General features: G+C 44.0%; 1 protein-coding gene across 1 annotated transcript in view; it reads left to right on the top strand.

The window, feature by feature from the left end:
• Nucleotides 1–19,766, top strand: part of cep162 (centrosomal protein 162) — a 208,103-nt gene that overhangs the window by 180,644 nt on the left and 7,693 nt on the right. Inside the window, exons 24-27 of the mRNA XM_085997703.1 lie at nt 3,738–4,372; nt 5,217–5,358; nt 12,072–12,170; nt 19,512–19,646. Of these exons, the coding sequence (XP_085853829.1) occupies nt 3,738–4,372; nt 5,217–5,358; nt 12,072–12,170; nt 19,512–19,646 (1,011 nt within the window). The remainder of the gene's footprint in view (nt 1–3,737; nt 4,373–5,216; nt 5,359–12,071; nt 12,171–19,511; nt 19,647–19,766) is intronic.

Below are 19,766 nucleotides of genomic sequence, written 5' to 3' on the forward strand. Positions count from 1 at the left end.
ATGATACTCGCAGACAATGCACATGGCGATGTGAAGATTGCAAAAGACCTCGCGTTACAGTTGACTTCAGTCACCAGGATGATTAACCCAGGTCTTCCCTGTTTCTTTTACAATAGTCTCGCTTTTATCCTCAGCTACAAGGCAATTACATCATGCCTCTCCTCCATGACCTTCACTGTTGGTTTACACTAACTTGCATCAGCTCAGTATTCCAGATAGTGGGTCTGATAACAATAGCTGTCTTTTCATATGCAGAAAAGATAAACATATAATAGAAAATGTCATTCACTTTGCTTCCAATTTCCATCCTTCCTTCACCTTCACATGGTCCACCTCTGACTCTTCCCTTCCCTTCTTCGACTTCTCTGTCTCCATTTCTGGGGATAGGCTATCGACAAACATCCACTACAAGACCGCTGACTCCCACAGCTACCTGGACTACACTTCCTCCCACCCAGCTTCCTATAAGGACTCTATTCCTATCTCCCAGTTTCTCCATCTCTGACGATGCCACCTTCCATACTAGTGCTTCCAATATGTCTTCCTTTTTCCTCAACCGAGGATTCCCCTCTACCATGACTGTCATGGTCCTTGACCGTGTCCGTCTCATCTCCCGCATTTCTGCGCTCACCCCTTCCCCTCCCTCCCAGAACCACGATAGGGTTCCTGTTGTCCTCACCTTTCATCCCACCAGCCTCCACATTCAACGGATCATCCTCTGCCACTTCCACCACCTCCAGCATGATCCCACCACCAAACACATCTTCCCCTCCCCTCCCCTTTCAGCATTCCGAAGAGACCGCTCCCTCCGTGACACCCTGGTCCACTCCTCAATCACCCCCAACACCCCCTCCCCTTCCCACGGCATCTTCCCGTGCCAGCGCAGGAGATGCAACACCTGCCCTTTTATCTCCTCTCTTCCCACTGTTCAGGGCCCCAAACACTCCTTCCAGGTGAAACAGCGATTTACTTGTACTTCTTGCAATTTGGTATACTGTATTCGCTGCTCACGATGTGCTCTCCTCTACATTGGGGAGACCAAAGGGCAGATTGGGTGACTGCTTTGCGGAACACCTTTGTTCAGTCCGTAAGCGTTACCCTGAGCTTCCGGTCGCCTGTCACTTTAGCCGTGATTTTGCTGATTGTGGCAGATGACTTCGGCGGTGTGTCCCGACCCCACTGCTGGCTCCATCCCGCTATCCGAAATGAATTTCCCTTGATGGGGCTTGTTAAGCCCGCCCAGCGTGTTTCCTGGCCAATTACAGGAAGCAGGTCTGGTGACGTCATTTGATGCCGCGCCATCAGCCGGTTTCTTTAAAGAGACCATGTCCAAATTTATTTTGACATTTGTGCTGTTAGTGTTCTACAGCATTGAGGTGCTGCAAACACTGACAAGCACTGCATGAAGCATAGGACTGCACCCAGGCTCTCCCATGACTCCCTCCATATGCTTATGGAGGGAGTCACAGCATGCAGGAAGGTCCTCTTCCCTTCGCATGGGCGGAAGAGACCTCCCCAGGAGATCAACCATCCCTGGTTGCACATTGTGGAGGAGGACACAAGCAGGGATGTCATCAGGAGGACCTGGGTGCAGTGCCTCAAACCTTTCAATTATCTCAGTAGATCACGAAACGTTAGTACAAAGCCACACTCAACCTCTTCCTGCTGTGCCTCTCATCACATCCCCATCACTCTGCCTTCCCTGCCCTACTCCTGCACATCCTTACTCACACCAAACTGGACCTCCACCCATCCCTCTCTCTCCCTCTATCTATATTATCACATCCCCATCTCACTAGCCACCCCTCACATTCACCCTCATCCTAGTGCATGTATACCAACTAACAACACACAGGGGTAGGCACTTTGGTGTTTTATGCAATGTCCATGTAAAGTTTCTGTTAATGTGGTGTCAAACATTGAAACCTTTATTTGCAACTCTGTGTTCTTGGACAAATTTGTGTGCACCTTTGGAAGTGGCTTAGTGCGTTGCAGTGAATGGTGAGACATAACGGTAGCTCCCGCAATGCTGATGAGTGTGAAAGGAATGGCTTGGGCATTGTAGGGATGCTTTATGTTGTTGGTGTGGGATGGTGCCAACCTGGTGCATCATGTGGCAGCCAGGCTGTACAGCGTCAAGTGAAGTAAATCTGGCCATGGTGAGACCATCCCTGGCCTCCTGAGCAGCAATGTGGTCGGGTGCTGATGCCCTCTGTCCTGTGCAGCATCAGTTGATTGCGGAGAAGGGTGGTGTTGGTGCTGCTGGTGGGGCTGATCATGGTAGAATTCTGAGGACCAAGATGAGAGACTATAAAGGGCACCCATGCGGATGGAATAGATGGCAGGTGAAGTAGAGATGACAGAAGCGATCTGTCAGTAGTGAGGTAATGCGTGCATGGAGCCTTGTGTAAAGACTTGCAGCTGGTAAATCTGTTGTGGATATGCAATGAGGAAGAGCTTGTGGCTGAGGGAAGATACCTCTAAGGTGGGAGCTTTTACTTGACATTTGAAGCTGTCAACTCATCAGCTGATTCAATGGCAACTGACCTCCTGCCTCAGCTTCACGTGCGTGGTCTAACAACAGCATGAAACCCATGGGCGAGCTGTCAAATTCAAAAAGTAAGTTTAAAACCATTGTTAAGTCACTGTAAATAAGCCACTAATCATTTAAATTGGCTCCCCACTGCTGCATGTCAGGTCTGCTCAGCGCTGGCAGACCCAACATCGGGAAATGCAAGTATTTCATGATTTGGCAGCGGGTTCCTGACCCGCTGTCAATCAATTCACATTTAACACCAACCCACCACCGATCCTGTCCGCTGGGCACCAGCAAAATTCCATCTTTAAATTCTCTGCTGCACTCCCACTCTGACCTCTCCGCCCTCGGGATCTTGCACTGTTCCAACGTAAGCTTGATGAACAGCACCTCATCTTTTGATTAGGCACTATACAGCCTTCGGGACTCGACGTCAAGTTCAAAAATTTCAGACCATAACCTCTGCCCCTATTTTTTCACATGGCAGCTGATGATGATTCTGCCATTCCCATTTACACCTCTTCTAGACTCCTCTTTTGTTTCTTTATTTAACCCATTACCATCTCCTTTTGCTTTGTGCTATCATACCTTTTGTCATTTAATCACTCCTGCCTTCCACCCTATCACAGACCTTCCCTTTTGTTCTTTCCTCCCCTCCCCACTTTCCACCCCTGCACTTGCTTAAACCTGTTAAATCTCTAACATTTTCCAGTTCTGACAAAAGGTCATTGACCTGAAACGTTAACTCTGTTTCTCTCTCTACAGATGCTGCCTGACCTGTTGAGCATTTCCAGCATTTTCTGTTTTTATTTCAGATTTCCAGCATCCGCAGTATTTTGCTTTTGTATTTTGTATTATATATAATAGTCAAACTATCTATTAGAAGGTCAAAGTTACACAAGGCTACCTTTATATGACCATCGGCACAGCCTTGCAAAGCAGCCTTGATGATTTGATCTGCCTTGTGAAATTCTACAGATATCGTTTGTTTCAACAGATTAAGCAAAAAACTTTTTAACCACAAAATGGAGTCCTGAGCATAAAATAATTTTTTTTAATAAATTCCTGCTAACATTCCTAACACTTCAGCTCATCCAAAATTCTGCTACCCATTTCATATTCTGCACTGAGTCCCGCTTATGCATCACTCCTATTCTTACCACAAAAAGCTTAATAAACTATTATTTTGTATGTTTTCCAGATTCAGTATGAACAGAGAGTCTCAGAACTTGAACAGCTTTTAGTACACAAGTTAATTCATGAAAAAGAAAAGTTAGATGACCCTGATCCAAAAATGAAGATACTGGAAGAGGAAATTTTTAAGTTAAAAGAGGCCTACAAGTCCAAGGAAAGTCGTCTCAGGGGTGACATTGAGAAGCTGAAAAACCAACTTTACCAGGCAGAATTAAAGTTAATGGAAAGAGAAGAAAGCTCCCTTAGAATGGTTGACCAGCATATGCAACATACATATCAGCAAGCCAAGATTGAGAAACTTAATTTAGAACTGGCTGCTAAAAACCGAGAAATACAAGAGCTTTCAAAGACATTGGAACGCCTCCAGAGAGAGAGGAGGGTGCTCCTGAATAATAAAACACTGGCTGACAAATATGATGCACGACAGAAGTCAACCAAGAAGTCCAAAAAGGACAAAGAGTCTACAGAACCTTTCCCAGCAACTTTAGATGAAAAGATTTATCAGCCAAATGACTTTTCTGGTTCTCATATATCAGAGGTTCTGAAAGAAAATGAAATGCTGAGGAAGAACATAGAAAGATTGTCTTTGGAAATGGACCAGCAAAGAGTAAAATTAGCCCAATTTGAAAATGAAGCAAGGAGGTAAAGCCGGGTTTAAACAATTTTTTAATTTGTTTCCTTGAAACTGCAATTTGGTCAGTAAATGTAGTGTGGTACGGAGGCATGCACATGAGGAAGGTCCAAGCCACCCACCCTCCTCCCGATTGCCGCTGCTACCTCCTGACCTGGTTGTCCTCACTTACCTGAGGGCCGCTGTAATGCGAGCAGCGGCCCGATCTTCAGTTGTGCCTCAGCTGCAAAATGCCTGTTGCTCTTGGCAGCTTGCTGTAAGGTCGGCCCAGGGGCACCTCAGGCCTCACTATTCAGGTGCGCCTGAATTTCTAGGCTGTAGTATCTTGTACCTTTCAAAAATATCTCGAAGGGCTTCACGTACAATGAATTAATTTGAAGAGAAGTGACTGTTGTGTAGAGAAACATGACCACCATTTTCCACAGTAAGATCCCACAGTTACTTTACATTTGGTGGTGTTGGTTGAGGTATCAATGGAAAGCAATAGACAGGACATGGGAAGAATATCTCTACTATTTTTAAATGGTTCCTTGGGATCTTTACGGTCCACCAGAACCACAGGAATGGGCAGACACGGCCTCCGTTTAACATCTCCTCTGAAGAATGGAACCTCCTCAGTACTTCACTGAAGTGGCAACCTGGGTTATGTACTCAAGTCCTGGAATGAGGGCTTGCGCCCACAACCTGCTACCAATTGAGCCAAACTGACATCCGGTGAAAAATAGTGAGAAATTACAGTCTTAAATATGTTGTTGGATGTTTTTTTAATGTGTACACATTTTTGATCACTCTTTGATAATAGTTGTTCATGTAAAGCAGCACATTTCAATGTTTTTCTCTTTCTTTATTCTGCAGAGCACAAGGAGGTGTTTCTGAGCATGTTGCAGCATTAAAAGCAGCTCATCAGCAAGAAGTAGAACGGATATTGACTCAGCATGCACTGGAACACTCCTCCTCCAAAGTGGCTGATTTGTCAAATAAAATCTCTACCCAAGAGGTACAGGCAATTTAATTTCCCTGTAGTGCCACTTAAAGCATTTTTTTGTATTAGTGTTAAGGAGTGTTTCCAGGCATAGATAATGGATTTAGAATTTCATAAACAGTGGGGATTTAAAAAATGGAGTAATTTTTTCTGTGTGTGTTTATTATGGGATTTTTTTTCTTTTTGGGAGGTGGGTGGAATAGTGAGATGGGCAAGGAACTGGCTTTGTATTGCGCATAATTTTTTTTTGATGGAATATAATTGGGTTCAATTTTTTGATCCAACAAGTCGCTGTTCTGTGGTGATGCAAATGGTGAAGTGAATCAGGACCAAGTGCAGTATTCAGGTCAAGCAGGATTAGAGGGCGGGGCTAGTGTAACACAGACAGAGGGTGGAGGGAGGGGGATGGGTGAGAGGAGGGAGGGAGGGGGAGGATTAGGAGGAGGATGCCAGAAGGGGAAGATCGTGTACACATATCCTCCCAAATTCCTTGCTATTCAGGGCTTGAAAATCCTCTCTGGGAAGGGGAGAGGAGTTGAGACTGGTACTCCCAAGCAGTCTGGGTACTTTATCAAAACATTCAGATCGAAAAAAACTTGATGGAAGGGTGTGCCTTTGAATTAACAGTACAATCAGAAGGCTGATTCGTTTGGGCATGCTTGCAATGTCGTCACTGCTGGGTGGAGGAGACGATGGGAGAAGGCCAAAAAGCAATGGGCCATTACGGAAAGGATATATTTGAAAAGATTTTTCCTTGATGAGGTGTTATTAAGAATTTTGATCTGAGATTTCTGTGGAGTGTTGGCCATCTCTGAATTGGGGGAGGCAGGGAGTGTTTGTGGGAGTGGGGTAGTAGAAGCATCATTACATTTATGTGACTGTTCAATTATGCTGAGGTCCTGACAGGAAGGTCAATTCATTTTTGGGCTTCCTAGCCTAAACGATTGGGAATAAAAGGAAGATGCAGAGCTTCCCAGTTATCACAGTCTGGAACTGCAGGACATTTCGCAACAGCTGCTTTACACTGTTACATCCTACTTTTACACTGTTACATCCTACTTTTACACTGTTACATCCTACTTTTACACTGTTACATCCTACTTTTACACTGTTACATCCTACTTTTACACTGTTACATCCTACTTTACACTGTTGCATCCTACTTTACACTGTTACATCCTACTTTACTCTGTTGCATCCTACTTTACTCTGTTGCATCCTACTTTACACTGTTGCATCCTACTTTACGGGGCAGCACGGTGGCATAGTGGTTAGCACTGTTGCCTCACAGCACCAGGGACCCGGGTTCGAATCCGGCCTCGGGTGACTATCTGTGTGGAGTTTGCACATTCCCCCCGTGTTTGCGTGGGTTTCCTCCCGGGTGCTCCGGTTTCCTCCCACAGTCCAAAGATGTGCGGGTTAGGTTGATTGGCTATGATAAATTGACCCTTAGTGTTAGGGGGATTAAATATGTGGGGTTACGGGGATAGGGTGGGATATGTGTTGGTGTAGGGGTTATGGGGATCGGGTGGGATATGTGTCGGTGCAGGCTCGATGGGCCGAAATGGCCTCTATCTGCTCTGTGGGGTTTCTGTGATTTACACTGTTGCATCCTACTTTTCCACCTACCATCACTGTGACTGATTTAAAATGGAAATCTGCTATTTTTAGTGGTGTAACTGTTATTTCAGGTTGACACATTTAGAATATTTCTTTCCGTAGTGTGATTTATGGATTTTGTAACAGAATGTTGGGACCCACTCAGCATTTTTCATCGATAATAGATAGATTTTATTGTGCAGAATTATTTTTGGTGGATTGTTTATTAAAATCAAAATTGAAATTGGGGATGAAGGTTTTATACTATATAATTGAAGACTCACAAAAGTAGAACCTATTTCTTTAGAAAGGATTAAACACTTAACCAATGAGAAAGAAGAAAATACAGAGGCAGACACAACATGCAGCACTAGCTCAATGCACATGACAAAGGCAAGAAATTTTATTATAAAGGTTTGGCCAAAATTTCAAAACATTGTTTTTTTTTTAAAAAACTGCAAATGTTGAAGATCTGAATTGAAAACAGAAAATATGGTCATACAGAGCAAGTCTAAGCATTTGAAATACCTTTTCCCTTTATCACACACTGATGGACCGGCTGTGTATTTCCAGTAGTTTTGATTTGCATGTGAAATTATGATTCCAAAGTAGGATCTTCTCCATATACGGTGTTCGAAACCCTATCTATTGTGTACTTGCTAAGTTTTTTGTATTCTAGATTATTTATATTTTCCTATAACACACCATGGTATAGTTCCCCTTCACCGGGAGAGTGACTCACTTTATTATGCTTAATAATGTAATGAGCATTGGGAGATACGGATCAGTAAATCAACTGCATATAGACACTCTGCTCTACAATGGAAGGCCCCAGTCATCAGCTGTTGAAATTAGTAGTGTCATTCGCTACTAATTTGAACTGGAGTCTATAAAAAAGCAAAGCAGGCATTGCCTCAATAGCGTGACTCCATATTATTACCTTTTAACACACAACAGTGTCATCTGGCATAAGTACGTAGAAAGAAGATTAGTACATGAGGGAGAAAGAAATAGAAGGATATGTCAATAGGGTTAGATGAAGTGAGGTGGGAGGAAACTCTTGTGGATCATAAACAACGGCATAGACCTTTTGGGCCGAATTGCCTGTTTCTGTGTTGTAAATTCTATGTAAGGTTACAGTTTAATCTTAGTTAATTTTTTCCTGGTGGATTTCTAGATTATAGCTGGGTTACATAAAATTAAGGAGGCGCACTCTGTAGGAAAATGTTTTGTAAACTTTTTGAAAGGCCAGGCATCATTTACATCTTGATGTGATACTAAGTAATAAAAAGCAGGAAGGTTCCAGATTTGATCCCTGATCTTTGTGAAGTTCCTTCTTTGGAATCATAATTTTATTCACTGAAAACAAAACTGTTGGGAATACACAGCAGGTCCATCAGTATTTGGAAAAAGAGAAAAGCTGTTTAAAATACAGAAACCAGAATTGCTGTTTTTATTTCTGATTTCCAGCATTTGTAGTTTTATTTTTAATTCATATATTTAATAGAGCAGAAATAGGGGTGCTACACCCACCCCGGGGTGGCAGAGGTCGTTGTGGAGGGTCCGCAGTCTATCAACTTGCGCGTTGGTGCATGTACTTCGTCATAGAGCATCTGGGGGGTCGTTGAGTTTACCAGGCCGGTACAAGATATCGTAATCGTAGGTGGAGAGCTCAATTCTCCACCTCGAGATCTTGTCGTTCTTGATTTTGCCCTTCAGCTTGTTATTAAACATAAAAGCAACCGAACGCTGGTCGGTGAGGAGGGTAAATCGTTTGCCTGCCAGGTAATGCCTCCAGCGTCGTACCGCCTCCACAATCGCCTGGGCCTCCTTCTCGACAGAAGAGTGTCGGATCTCAGGGCCCTGGAGGGTCCTTGAGAAGAAGGCCACAGGTCTCCCCGCCTGGTTAAGGGTTGCAGCTAGGGCGAAGTCGGATGCATCGCTTTCCACTTGGAAAGGGATGGACTCATCCACTGCGTGCATTGTGGCGTTCGCAATGTCTCCTTTTATGAGGGAGAAGGCTGCGCCTGCTTCTGCTGTCAGGGGGAAGGAGGTGGACTTCATGAGGGGTTTTGGTTTGTCCGCATAATTGGGCACCCATTGGGCATAGTAAGCGAAGAGCCCCAGGGTTCTCTTCAGCGCCTTTGGACAGTGGGGGAGGGGAAGCTCCATGAGGGGGCGCATTCTTTCGGGGTCGGGGCCGATGACTCCGTTCTCTACTAAGCAGCCGAGGATGGCAAGGCGCGAGGTGTTAAACACACATTTCTCCTTATTGTAAGTGAGGTACAAGAAATCTAGAGAGTGGAAAGAGCAGCCAGGGTTCCTGCTCTTAGCAAGTGTATGAGTGGGGCACTAGAAGAGGACAGGATAGGGCTCAGATATATATTGTTTAATCTTAGGTGACCTTTTTTTCCCTTTACTGATTTATGAGTGTTGTGGTGGATCTTGATAACTTGGGCACTCTGAGCAAGCTAGTAATCTAGTATTTGCGTTAAGCGTTTGCACTCTTGAGTGCGGCCATGGGAAAGATCAGCAGTCCAATCCATATTTACATACAGTGGCCTGAATGGTCATCTGGCATGGAATGAGGTGAAGTTTGGAGAGAGGAGGGGAACGAGGGAAAAGCTAACTTGATGCCAGTTGCAAGAAGTTCATGGATTTTTTGTTTTTCGAAATTGAGACGATCTGCTCAGCTGCTTCACTTTCCTCTAGCCACTCTGCTCTCGGTAACTGAATACTCCCAGACTATCTCCTGCTTTAGCTCTGACCTAAGAACACTCTATAGCCTCTCCCACCCCTTCACACATTTCCCTCACCAGTCTCCTCCACGAGAACTGCTAACTTGAATACTCTTTCACATAGTCAAATGCTTCCTCGCCTCGGCCACTGTTTTCTCCTTTTTCAAAACTGCCATAATTTCCCACTCCTTTAAAAGTCTACCCTTAAGCTCTCCATATTCTCCAGCTACAGCTCTGTCTATAACCTGGAGTATAATCACCACCAATGTTACAGCCCATTAAAGGGGCCACGCAGGCCAAAAAAATATTAGAGGGATTATTGGTCACCACCCAGCTCTATGTCCACCTCTTCTGCTACACCATTTGAATCCCTTCAATCAAGCTTCTATCCTACCCACTCCACTGAGACTGCCCTAGTCAAAGTCACCAATGACATTCTGCGTGACTGATCACGGTGCGCTATCCCTCTTAATTCTCTTCGACCTCACTGCAGCTTTCAACATGACCGATCGTACTATTTATCTCCACCACCACTATCTGATCCACCTCCATGACACTACTACCCATCCCACCAGAGCAGCACATTGTATAGGACAGGTGGAGAACCCATTATAAACAATCAGCTTTGGCAAACTTCAAGGTCTGATTATAGATGGCCTCCCTCTGTTCTTCATCTATATGCTGCCCCTCAGCGACCTTATCTATATGTATATATGCTGATGATACACTGTGGTTGCTGTCCACCACTACTCTTTATTCTACCATTATCATTGTGCTGTCCCAGCTGTCAATCTGACATCATCATGGATAGGCGAGATTTTTTGCAGCTTAACATTGGCAAGACCAAAGTTATCAGTTCTGACGAAAGGTCGTCGACCTGAAATGTTAACTCTGTTTCTCGCTTCACAAATGCTGCCTGACCTGCTAAGTATCTCCAGCATTTTCTGTTTTTATTTCAGATTTCCAGCATCTGCAGTATTTTCTTTTTGTGCCAAAGTTATCCTGTTCAGTCATGCCGGAAGCTCTGCACTTTAACGCCTGATCCCATCTCCCCTTCCTGGATGCCCACACAAGCTGAAATCAACGGTGCCTTGACTGAACCGAGCTTCAATCTGCACATCCAGTGAATCAACAAAACTGCTTAATCATATCTCTAAAATATTGCAGGTCCTACCTCACCCTCACTGCAGTTGAAACCATAATCCATGCCATTGTCACCTCCCAGACAAAACATTTCTTCTTTGCTGGCCTCCCAAGCTCCACCCTAAATAAACTCCAACTCATTGAAAGCCCCACTGATTGCATCCTGTCCTAAGTTCTGCTCACCAATCTCTCCAGTCCTCACTGACTTCAGTTGTTGCTCCACCTTTGAACACATCAACTTCAAATTCCTCATTCTCATCTGAAAATCATTCCTCAGCCTTGTGCCACCCTATGTCTGTAAATTCACCCAGCCCTATCTCCCTACTCGAACCCTCCTCTCTTTGAAGCTGGTCTACTATGCCCCCTAAACTTTCTCTACCATTGGTGGCACAGTCTTCAATTGTCTACTGAGAGGAGGAGAAACTTCTTCACTCAGAGGGTAGTAGGTCTGTGGAATTTGCTGCCCCAGAAAGCTGTGGAAGCTACATCATTAAATAAATTTAAAACAGAAACAGACAGTTTCTTAGAAGTAAAGGGAATTAGGGGTTACGGGGAGCGGGCAGGAAATTGGACATGAGTCTATGTTCGGAACGGTCATGGCCCTGTGGGTAACGGAGCGGGCCCAGGGGCCGTGTAGCCTGGTTCTGCTCCTACTTCTTGTGTTCTAATTATGTGTTAGATTTCAGGAGATGGTTCTATTCCTGTTCCTGGCTGGGGTGGAGATCACCTTTTACAGAAGGTAAGTACTGTAGAAAATATAGGGACAGTGATCTCCTGGACGAGTTTCAATCGCTTAGATGGGTCGGAGAGGAATTTCCCAGATTTTTTTCTCCCAAATTGGCCATTGGGTTTTTGCCTCTCCCAGGAGATCACATGGGTTCGGGAGGGATGTAGAGTGATAGTAGATTTGAGGTTAGGATCAGATCAGCCATGACCTTATTGAATGGTGGAGCAGGCTCGAAATGGCCGATTGGCCTACTCCTGCTCCTATTTCTTATGTTCTTATGTCTCACCCCATCACTCTGGAACGTTTCCCTAAACTCTTCCACCTTAAAAGACTGCTTAAAGCATACTTCTTTCGCAATGCCTTCAGCCAAATCCCCCAATTTCCATCCTGCTCCTCCTCCTCACGTCTGACTGTCAACTGTGGAGCACCTTATGATGCTTTGGTACTATAGAAATGAAGGTTTTTGAAAGGCAGTAAAAAATACTTGTGCATTATCTATTCCCCTCACTCTTTAATTACAGGTTATGATGAAACACCTTCGAGAACAGGTTAATGAGCTCCAGAAAGACCGGGAGGCTCTTTCTTTTGCAAAACTCCGTGAAGAAACCCTGCAGACGCAGGTACTTATGAATCAGACAGTAACATTCTTTACATGTCGATTTAATCCTGAATTCACAGTAATGTAAATTCATAAGTGGAAAAAATGTAATTGCAGCAAAGTCCAAGTGAAAACTAAATGAGGGTTCTGAACTCTTTCATGTGGGGGGGGGAGGGGAAAGTAACCAATAGTAGATCTAACCAGTTTCAAAAATAAATTTCAGAGATAATTGGGCACATTGAACTAACTGGAACCTCATCTTCAACTCAAAATGTTTAAAGTTTTTTAGAAACTGCTAAAATAGATGTTATAAAGAGTGATTTTAACAGATTGTTCAATTTTGTGTCTTTCTTTGCACTTAATGTTTTCATAACGGATGACATGAACAAGTCCGGTACTCCTTATATAATATCTTGTGTTTTTAAATAGTATTTTTAAAAATCTCAGATATGTCACAATGCCAGAAACCAGTCATATTTTAAGAGATTTTCAGGCAGGTTGCAAGGACAACTGAAAAACCGGAGAGACAGAGCAACATGACTTGTTATATATATGACAACAACAATGGTTAAAATGTGCTTATTGTAAAAGTGAAAATCACTGGAGCAGCAACTGGCAAAATTGGCACAGAACCGGAGAACCTGAAACATTTGTCCAAGATGTCTGAATGGTAAAAGTGAACAGAGGGTGTTTTGGAGACTATGCTCGAATTCGTAAAAGTTCCCAATGTAATTTCTCACTGACACTAAAAGATATCAAATGACCATATAAATAGAGAAAAGGAAGTTATTCAGCGTTGTTCTATGTAAACCAGGGTTATGAATGCAAGTATTTATTTCATTAAGATTGAGTTAAAAGATGTTTGTAAAAATTCTACAATACTTAAACTAAAATCCAATAAAACTGAATGATCAAAACAAATTCCAGGAAATTTAGCAATCCAATACTCTGATCCTTGAGAACTTTGATTGAGGAACTAGGCAAGTATTTGTTGCCCAATTATGCATATGAGCACTACAGAATACTAAACTCCGCATTTGCAATTGATGCACAAGCCTAGAATTTGATTTGCTGATTTTCTGAAGTTTGTAAATTGGAAAATTTAGTGCATGCTGAAGAATGACTTTGCAGGGAGCATAGGCAATTCATTGCAGTAAACCAAATGTTGCCAAAAAATCACTGGTCCTGTAACCTTATCACTTTAAATGCATTTCAGTGGAACTGGATTGAGTGCCATTTACATGTTTGCTTACAATGATTATTTAAAAGTAGTAGATCTCCATTGCTTATGGTAAATTGGATGATGCGCTATTCTGTAAGGACAGGAGTGTTCTACTTTGTAATGTATAACACATTTTTCTAATGAGGTGGATCTGTGCCCCTTTACGACCATAAAAGTCTAATTATTAAGTAAATAAAGGTTCAGATCATTCTGAGATTAATGGCTTCTTGGTCAGGGAACTCTGGAGGTTGAAGGGTAGATATTCCTCTGCCCTATACCTAGGGAATGGGCAAACCCCAGAGGCAGGGAAGAGGAAAAGGGGCCCATTGTGTCAAGTTCCCACCCCCATGGCATTTCCTGGAGCTTTTCCAAGATGTATAACTGGGCTTGCACCTGCAGTAGGCACAGGCCAAGTATTGGCACTGTGATGAGGTAGGAGGATGCATTCCCTGCCTCATTTTTCAAGTGAGTTTACTCAGTCAGCGCTGCAGTGAAAGGCGTCTGAAACAGCTGTCCCCACATGATGCATACTGGATACCAATAGAGAAAAATCTCCCTTCAAATGTGTTTGTCACTTTCAGACTGGCGGTTAGAAGTGCCATTCAGAATCGAGCAGCATTTTGAAAAGTTTTTCATTTGTAACCTGAGCTTCTTAAATATATTACTAGCTGATCTCTTGTGACATTGTAGGTATAAACAAAAGAAATCAATATATGCTTTTGTTTCTCTCTCTCTGGCTGGAATTTTACCGGCGTCAGAGTGTGGGTTTGGAGGTGGGTCCGCTGTCAAAATCACAAAGATTGACAGCGGGTCGGTATCCCGCTGTAAACCTGTCTCTTTGTCAGTTTCCCAAGAGTCAGGTCTGTCATCTCTGAACAGACCCGACACCAAGCAGCAGCTCAGCCAATTTAGATAGTTAAAAGCTTATTAAAAGGTAGTTAAGAACCATTTTCCCATGTACGTAACATTTTACCAGGTTTTCAATGAGGTTCCCGGAGAGCGGCTATCACATCAGGTAAGTATATCGGGTTCTCAATGACTGTGGATTGCTGTGAATAGGTGAAAGCTGCAAAAGTGGTATAAAACCTACCATTTCACAGCTGGTCACTTCCCAATCTTAGAAGCTGGAACATTAATGAATTGGAACCCACTTTTGAACTTTATGTACTTCAATTCAATTTTATTTGCCACATGTAACCAGTACAAGTACAAGTACAATGGAATGCTTACTCCCCGTAGGGACACGTCAGCTATTTTTACAGTGCCGTGTTCAGAAAGACAATTCTTTGGCATCCAGTGGCAGCAGGAGCACGATGTCCCTCAGCTGCTCTGTCCTCCTCGTCACCGTGGCCTCCTCCTCACTGTTGCCGGCTCGGCTCCACGTGTGGTGGACTGCTTCTCCCGCTCACCCTCTGGCCACCATTCCCGGCTCCCCTCCTCCCAGTCAGACTGCGAGTTGTCGTGGCTGCTGCTGTGTCCCGATGCGCTGCGCTGCCTCCGCCTGACTCGCCAAACACATCCTCTATCCACTGTCACCTCCTTGGAACAACCTATCTCAACATTGACAGACTACTTCTGTCATCTCAACCTCACCTACCATCTATTCCATCAGCATCGGTGCCCTTGAAAAAATCTCACCTTTGTCCTCAAAATCCCAACAGCATCACCGGGCACATCAGCAGCACCAACATCCACACCAACCTTCTCTGCAATCAACCGATGCTGCACTGGACACATGGCATCATCACCTGTGCACATTACGCCTGGGACGCCAGTGATGGACTCACCATGTCCAGATTTGCTTCACTTAACACCGTACACCCTGGCTGCCACATGATGCACCAGGTTGGCACCACTCCACACCAGCACCATATAGCATCCCTACAATGTCCAAGCCATTCGTTTCATACTCATCACCATTGGGGCGGGGTGGGGGAGCATTATGCCTCCCCATTCACTGGCACTCACTAAGACACTTTCAAAAGTGCACACAAATCTGTCAAAGTCAAAGTGGTGACAATAAGGATTTCAGTGCTTAACAAGGTTCTCCTACAATGCTATTAGGTAGGGAGTTTTAGGATTTTGATCCAGCGATGATGAATGAACGCCGATTTATATGGCCTAGGCAGCAGATGAATTGTTTGGTCCAGTTTTATTCTCGTTATTCTTTGTATCGGTTTATTCTTTGTAACAACTGAGTGGCTTCAGAGGGCATTTAAGAGTCAACCATGTTGGTGTGGGACTGGAGTCACGTATAGGCTAGACATGGTAAGGATGACAGGACTCCTGGTCCCTCAATACCTCCTCTCTGGTGAAGAAGGCCCAGCAGCGCCTATATTTCCTAAGGAGGCTGAAGAGATGTAACCTGTCACCCCTGATCCTCTCTAACTTTTACCGCTGCACAATAGAGAGCATCCTGACGAACTGTATCACAGTATGGTATGGCAGCTGTAGCTACTATGACCGGAAAGCCCTGCAGCGGGTAGTCAAAACTGCCCAACGCATTACCGGCACCCGGCTACCGACCATAGAGCACATATACCAGAAACGCTGTTTACGGAGGTCACGGACCATCATCAAAGACCCTACCCACCCCAGCCACAGTCTGTTCGCCCTCCTGCCATCTGGGAGACGCTACAGATGCATTCGCACCCGAACGACCAGATTTAGGAACAGCTTCTTTCCCAGGGCTGTCATCCTACTGAACTCCACAAATAAACTCTAAAGCCTGCACATCTGCCAATGCACTTTATTATGGTTATGTTTATGTTAATGTATTACAAGCCAAATGAATGTTGAATGTTTAAATGTCTTAATCTAAATGTACACTCTCGGGAGCCGCAAGCCTACATTTCATTGTACTGCATTATTATTACTTCCGTGAAGAACATTAGTGAGCCAGTGGGGTTTTCATGACAATCCAACAGCTTCATGGTCACTTTTACTGATGCTAGCTTTTTATTTCTAGGTTTGTTAACTGAATTTAAATTCTCAAATTGCCATGGTGAGATTTAACTCACATTCTCTTATTATTGGTCGAGGCTTCTGGATTACTAGTCCAGTAATATAACCACTACAGTCTGCAAAAGCAAGGTCACAGGTACGCTGAGCATAAGGAGTTCCTGGCCCTACCCCATGTCACTAGCCTTGTAAGGGTGAGGAGGAACACTCCGCACAGGCCAGGGTATCCGGATTGCAGGCTATTTTCAAGCCTTCCCACTGGAGTTATGGCGGGAGTGTGCCGCAAGAGTCGAGGGATTTCACCCCAAGAGTCGAGGGATTTCACCCCAAGAGTATCTAAATTGCAAATACCTTTTGCAGAGTACAATTCCATTTACACATGGAAAAAGAACCCTTATCTGAACTAATTTCTTGATATAGAGCTTTTTCAATTTCTTATGAATGGCATGTATCTTGTCTTCCATTTTAAAACTTAGTAAACAAATAGCCACCATCCTAGCTATCTTTTTAAATATCTGGACAGAGAATCTATATTGCCAGAGAAAAGCAGCTTCTTTGACCCAACAATGTTCCTGAACTCATTAAAATCCCATTTAGAGTTCATTCAACTCAATCTTGCACTAAATATTGTTAGTATAGCTGAGGAAATTGTTAATCCATGTTCTATTCTGCCAAGTTAATAGGAATGTCACTTTTCAATAAACTGGTCTAGTAGTGTATTTCATGTATTCAAAGAGAAACCGCTGCAGATATTTTGGTGCCAGCTGCTCCATGATGAGATTGCATTCCTGTTTCAAAAGAATGTCTTCACTACTGATGCAATACTGTGTCTGCCACTAGTACCAAATGTCATGTTGCATAAACATTATCACTCGCTGGCTAACATTCCTCTCTTAATGAGCACTACCAAAATTAGATTAACTGATGCGTCTATCGGTGCTGTCGTGCAGAAAAACAACTGCCATGTTTGACTACGTAGTGATTACTGCACCAAATAATTCATCTTATATGAAGCACTTTGATGTTTCTGGTAAGACATTGGCCCGGAATTTACTGTCTGGATGATGGCAAACTGGCAGCGTTCGCCGTCATTGCGCCTTTGAAACAACAACAACTTGTATTTATATAGCACCTTTAACATAATAAAAACGTCCTAAGATGCTACACAGGAGTATTACAAGACCAAAAATTTGACACCGAGCCACATAAGGAGAAATTAGGGCAGGTGACCAAAAGCTTCGTCAAAGAGGTAGGTTTTACAGAGCATCTTAAAGGAGGAAAGAGAGGTAGAGAGTTTTAGGCAGGGAATTCCAAAGCTTAGGGCCTAGGCAACAGAAGGCACGGCCACCAATGGTTGAGCAATTATAATCGGGGATGCTCAAGAGGACAGAATTAGAGGAGCGCAGATATCTCGAGCGGGGTGGAGGGTGGGGGCATTGTGGGGCTGGAAGAGATTACAGAGATAGGGAGGAGCAAGGCCACGGAGGGATTTGAAAACAAGGATGATAATTTTGAATTCAAGGCGTTGCTTATCCGGGAGCCAATGTAGGTCAGCAAGCACGGGGTGGAGGGTGAACGAGACCTGGTGCGAGTCAGGACACGGGCAGCCAAGTTTTGGATGACCGCAAGTTTACGTAGGGTAGAATGTGGGAGGCCAGCCTGGAGTGCGTTGGAATAGTCAAGTCTAGAGGTAACAAAAGCATGGATGAGGGTTTCAGCAGTGGATGAGCTGAGGCAAGGGCGGATATGGGCGATGTTACAGAGGTGGAAATAGGTGGTCTTAATTATACCACGGATATGTGGTCGGAAGCTCATTTCAGGGTCAAATATGACACCAAGATTACGAACAGTATGATTCAGCCTCAGACAGATATTAGCAAGTGGGATGGAGTCGGTGGTTAGAGGACGGAGTTTGTGGTGGGGTCCGAAAACAATTGCTTTGGTCTTCCCAGTATTTAATTGGAGAAAATGTCTGCTCATCCAGACCTGGATATCGGACAAGCAATCTGACAATTTAGAGACTGTGGAGGAGTCGAGAGAAGTGGTGGTGAGGTGGAGCTGGGTGTCGTCAGCGTACATGTGTAAACTGACGCTGTGTTTTCGGATGATGTAGCCAAGGGGCAGCATGTAGATGAGAGATAGGAGGGGCCAAGGATAGATCCTTGGGGGACACCAGAGGTAATGATGCGGGAGCAGGAAGAGAAGCTATTGCAGGTGATTCTCTGGGTACGATTGGATAGATAAGAATGGAACCAGGCGAGTGCAGTCCCACCCAGCTGGACGACAGTGGAGAGGCGTTGGAGAAGGATGGAGTGGTCATCCATGTCAAAGGTGACACGGTTGACCGCAGGAAACTGACCGCAACTTCGGGATCAGGCGCATGTGGAAATCCTGAAGTTGCGCCCTGTCAGTGACCGCTCCGAAACAGGCTGTGCTGTGCCCACCACCACCACATGACCCCCCCCCCCCCAGAAAGTCGGTAATCAGTGAAATCTCATAAATCGTTGAAACTGACAAAAACTTCGGCTCTACCGCAGTAAGTACGCTGTTAATTTCCCCACTAAAAGTTAGACCCAAAGGAATTGGGTGTAACTGGGGTTTTAACAGATAAACAAATGTTATGGGCCTGCAAAACTAATTTTAATTTTGTGCAGTCTGAAATTTCTCCACCTTAATAAAAATTAACATTTTTAAGAAACTTTTCCAAAAAAATTGTTTTTTTAAAAGTTTGGCCATCTTTATTTCAGGTTTGCCTTTTCCCATGTGAAACCCTGATCTTTCTTTTGCTCACTCTCACTATTTTAAAAGGTTAGAATTTGAAGAGCTTACTCACTTCCTTGTTCACTGTCTGTGATAATTCTGCCTTTTGATTGGCTGCATAGACAGTCTGTTGACGTCACAGCAGTTCGCACAAGGGGATCCCCACTACAGTCCGTAGAATTGAATTGATGGTCGTAAAACCCGAATTTCTCGACACAGGGATTGAGAGATCCTTGTGCAGAGCGTACTTCGGGCCCAGCAGTGAGCACTTCGCTTTACTGCTGACCGCAAATTCCAGTCCTTTATATTAATATGTATCTTTCCTTCTATGTTGGCATAATCCTATGTGCATGCTTTTTATAATATACTCTTTTGTAAAAAATAATTGTGATCTGTATGTAATTAAATTTCAACTCCTAGATGACCAAGCTTTTAGAAGAACTCAGGGAAGCCAAAGAGAATCACAGTCCAGAGATGAGGCACTTCTTGGCCCTGGAAAGGAAGATTCAGAAGATGGAGCTCAAGTATGCTCAGAGGGAGCAAGAATTCCAACAGGTACTGTATAATTAGTTTCTAAGTGGTGCAAGAAGGGCAGCAAAGTAATTACAGAAATGGAATGAGAAACCATGTAATTTTAATCTTTTGGATAAAAAGTGTACATGATTCACATTTCAC

The sequence above is a fragment of the Somniosus microcephalus genome, chromosome 9 (assembly GCF_052327205.1).
Source record: "Somniosus microcephalus isolate GS21.2 chromosome 9, FLI_Smic_1.0, whole genome shotgun sequence".
Taxonomy (NCBI): Eukaryota; Metazoa; Chordata; class Chondrichthyes; order Squaliformes; family Somniosidae; genus Somniosus; species Somniosus microcephalus.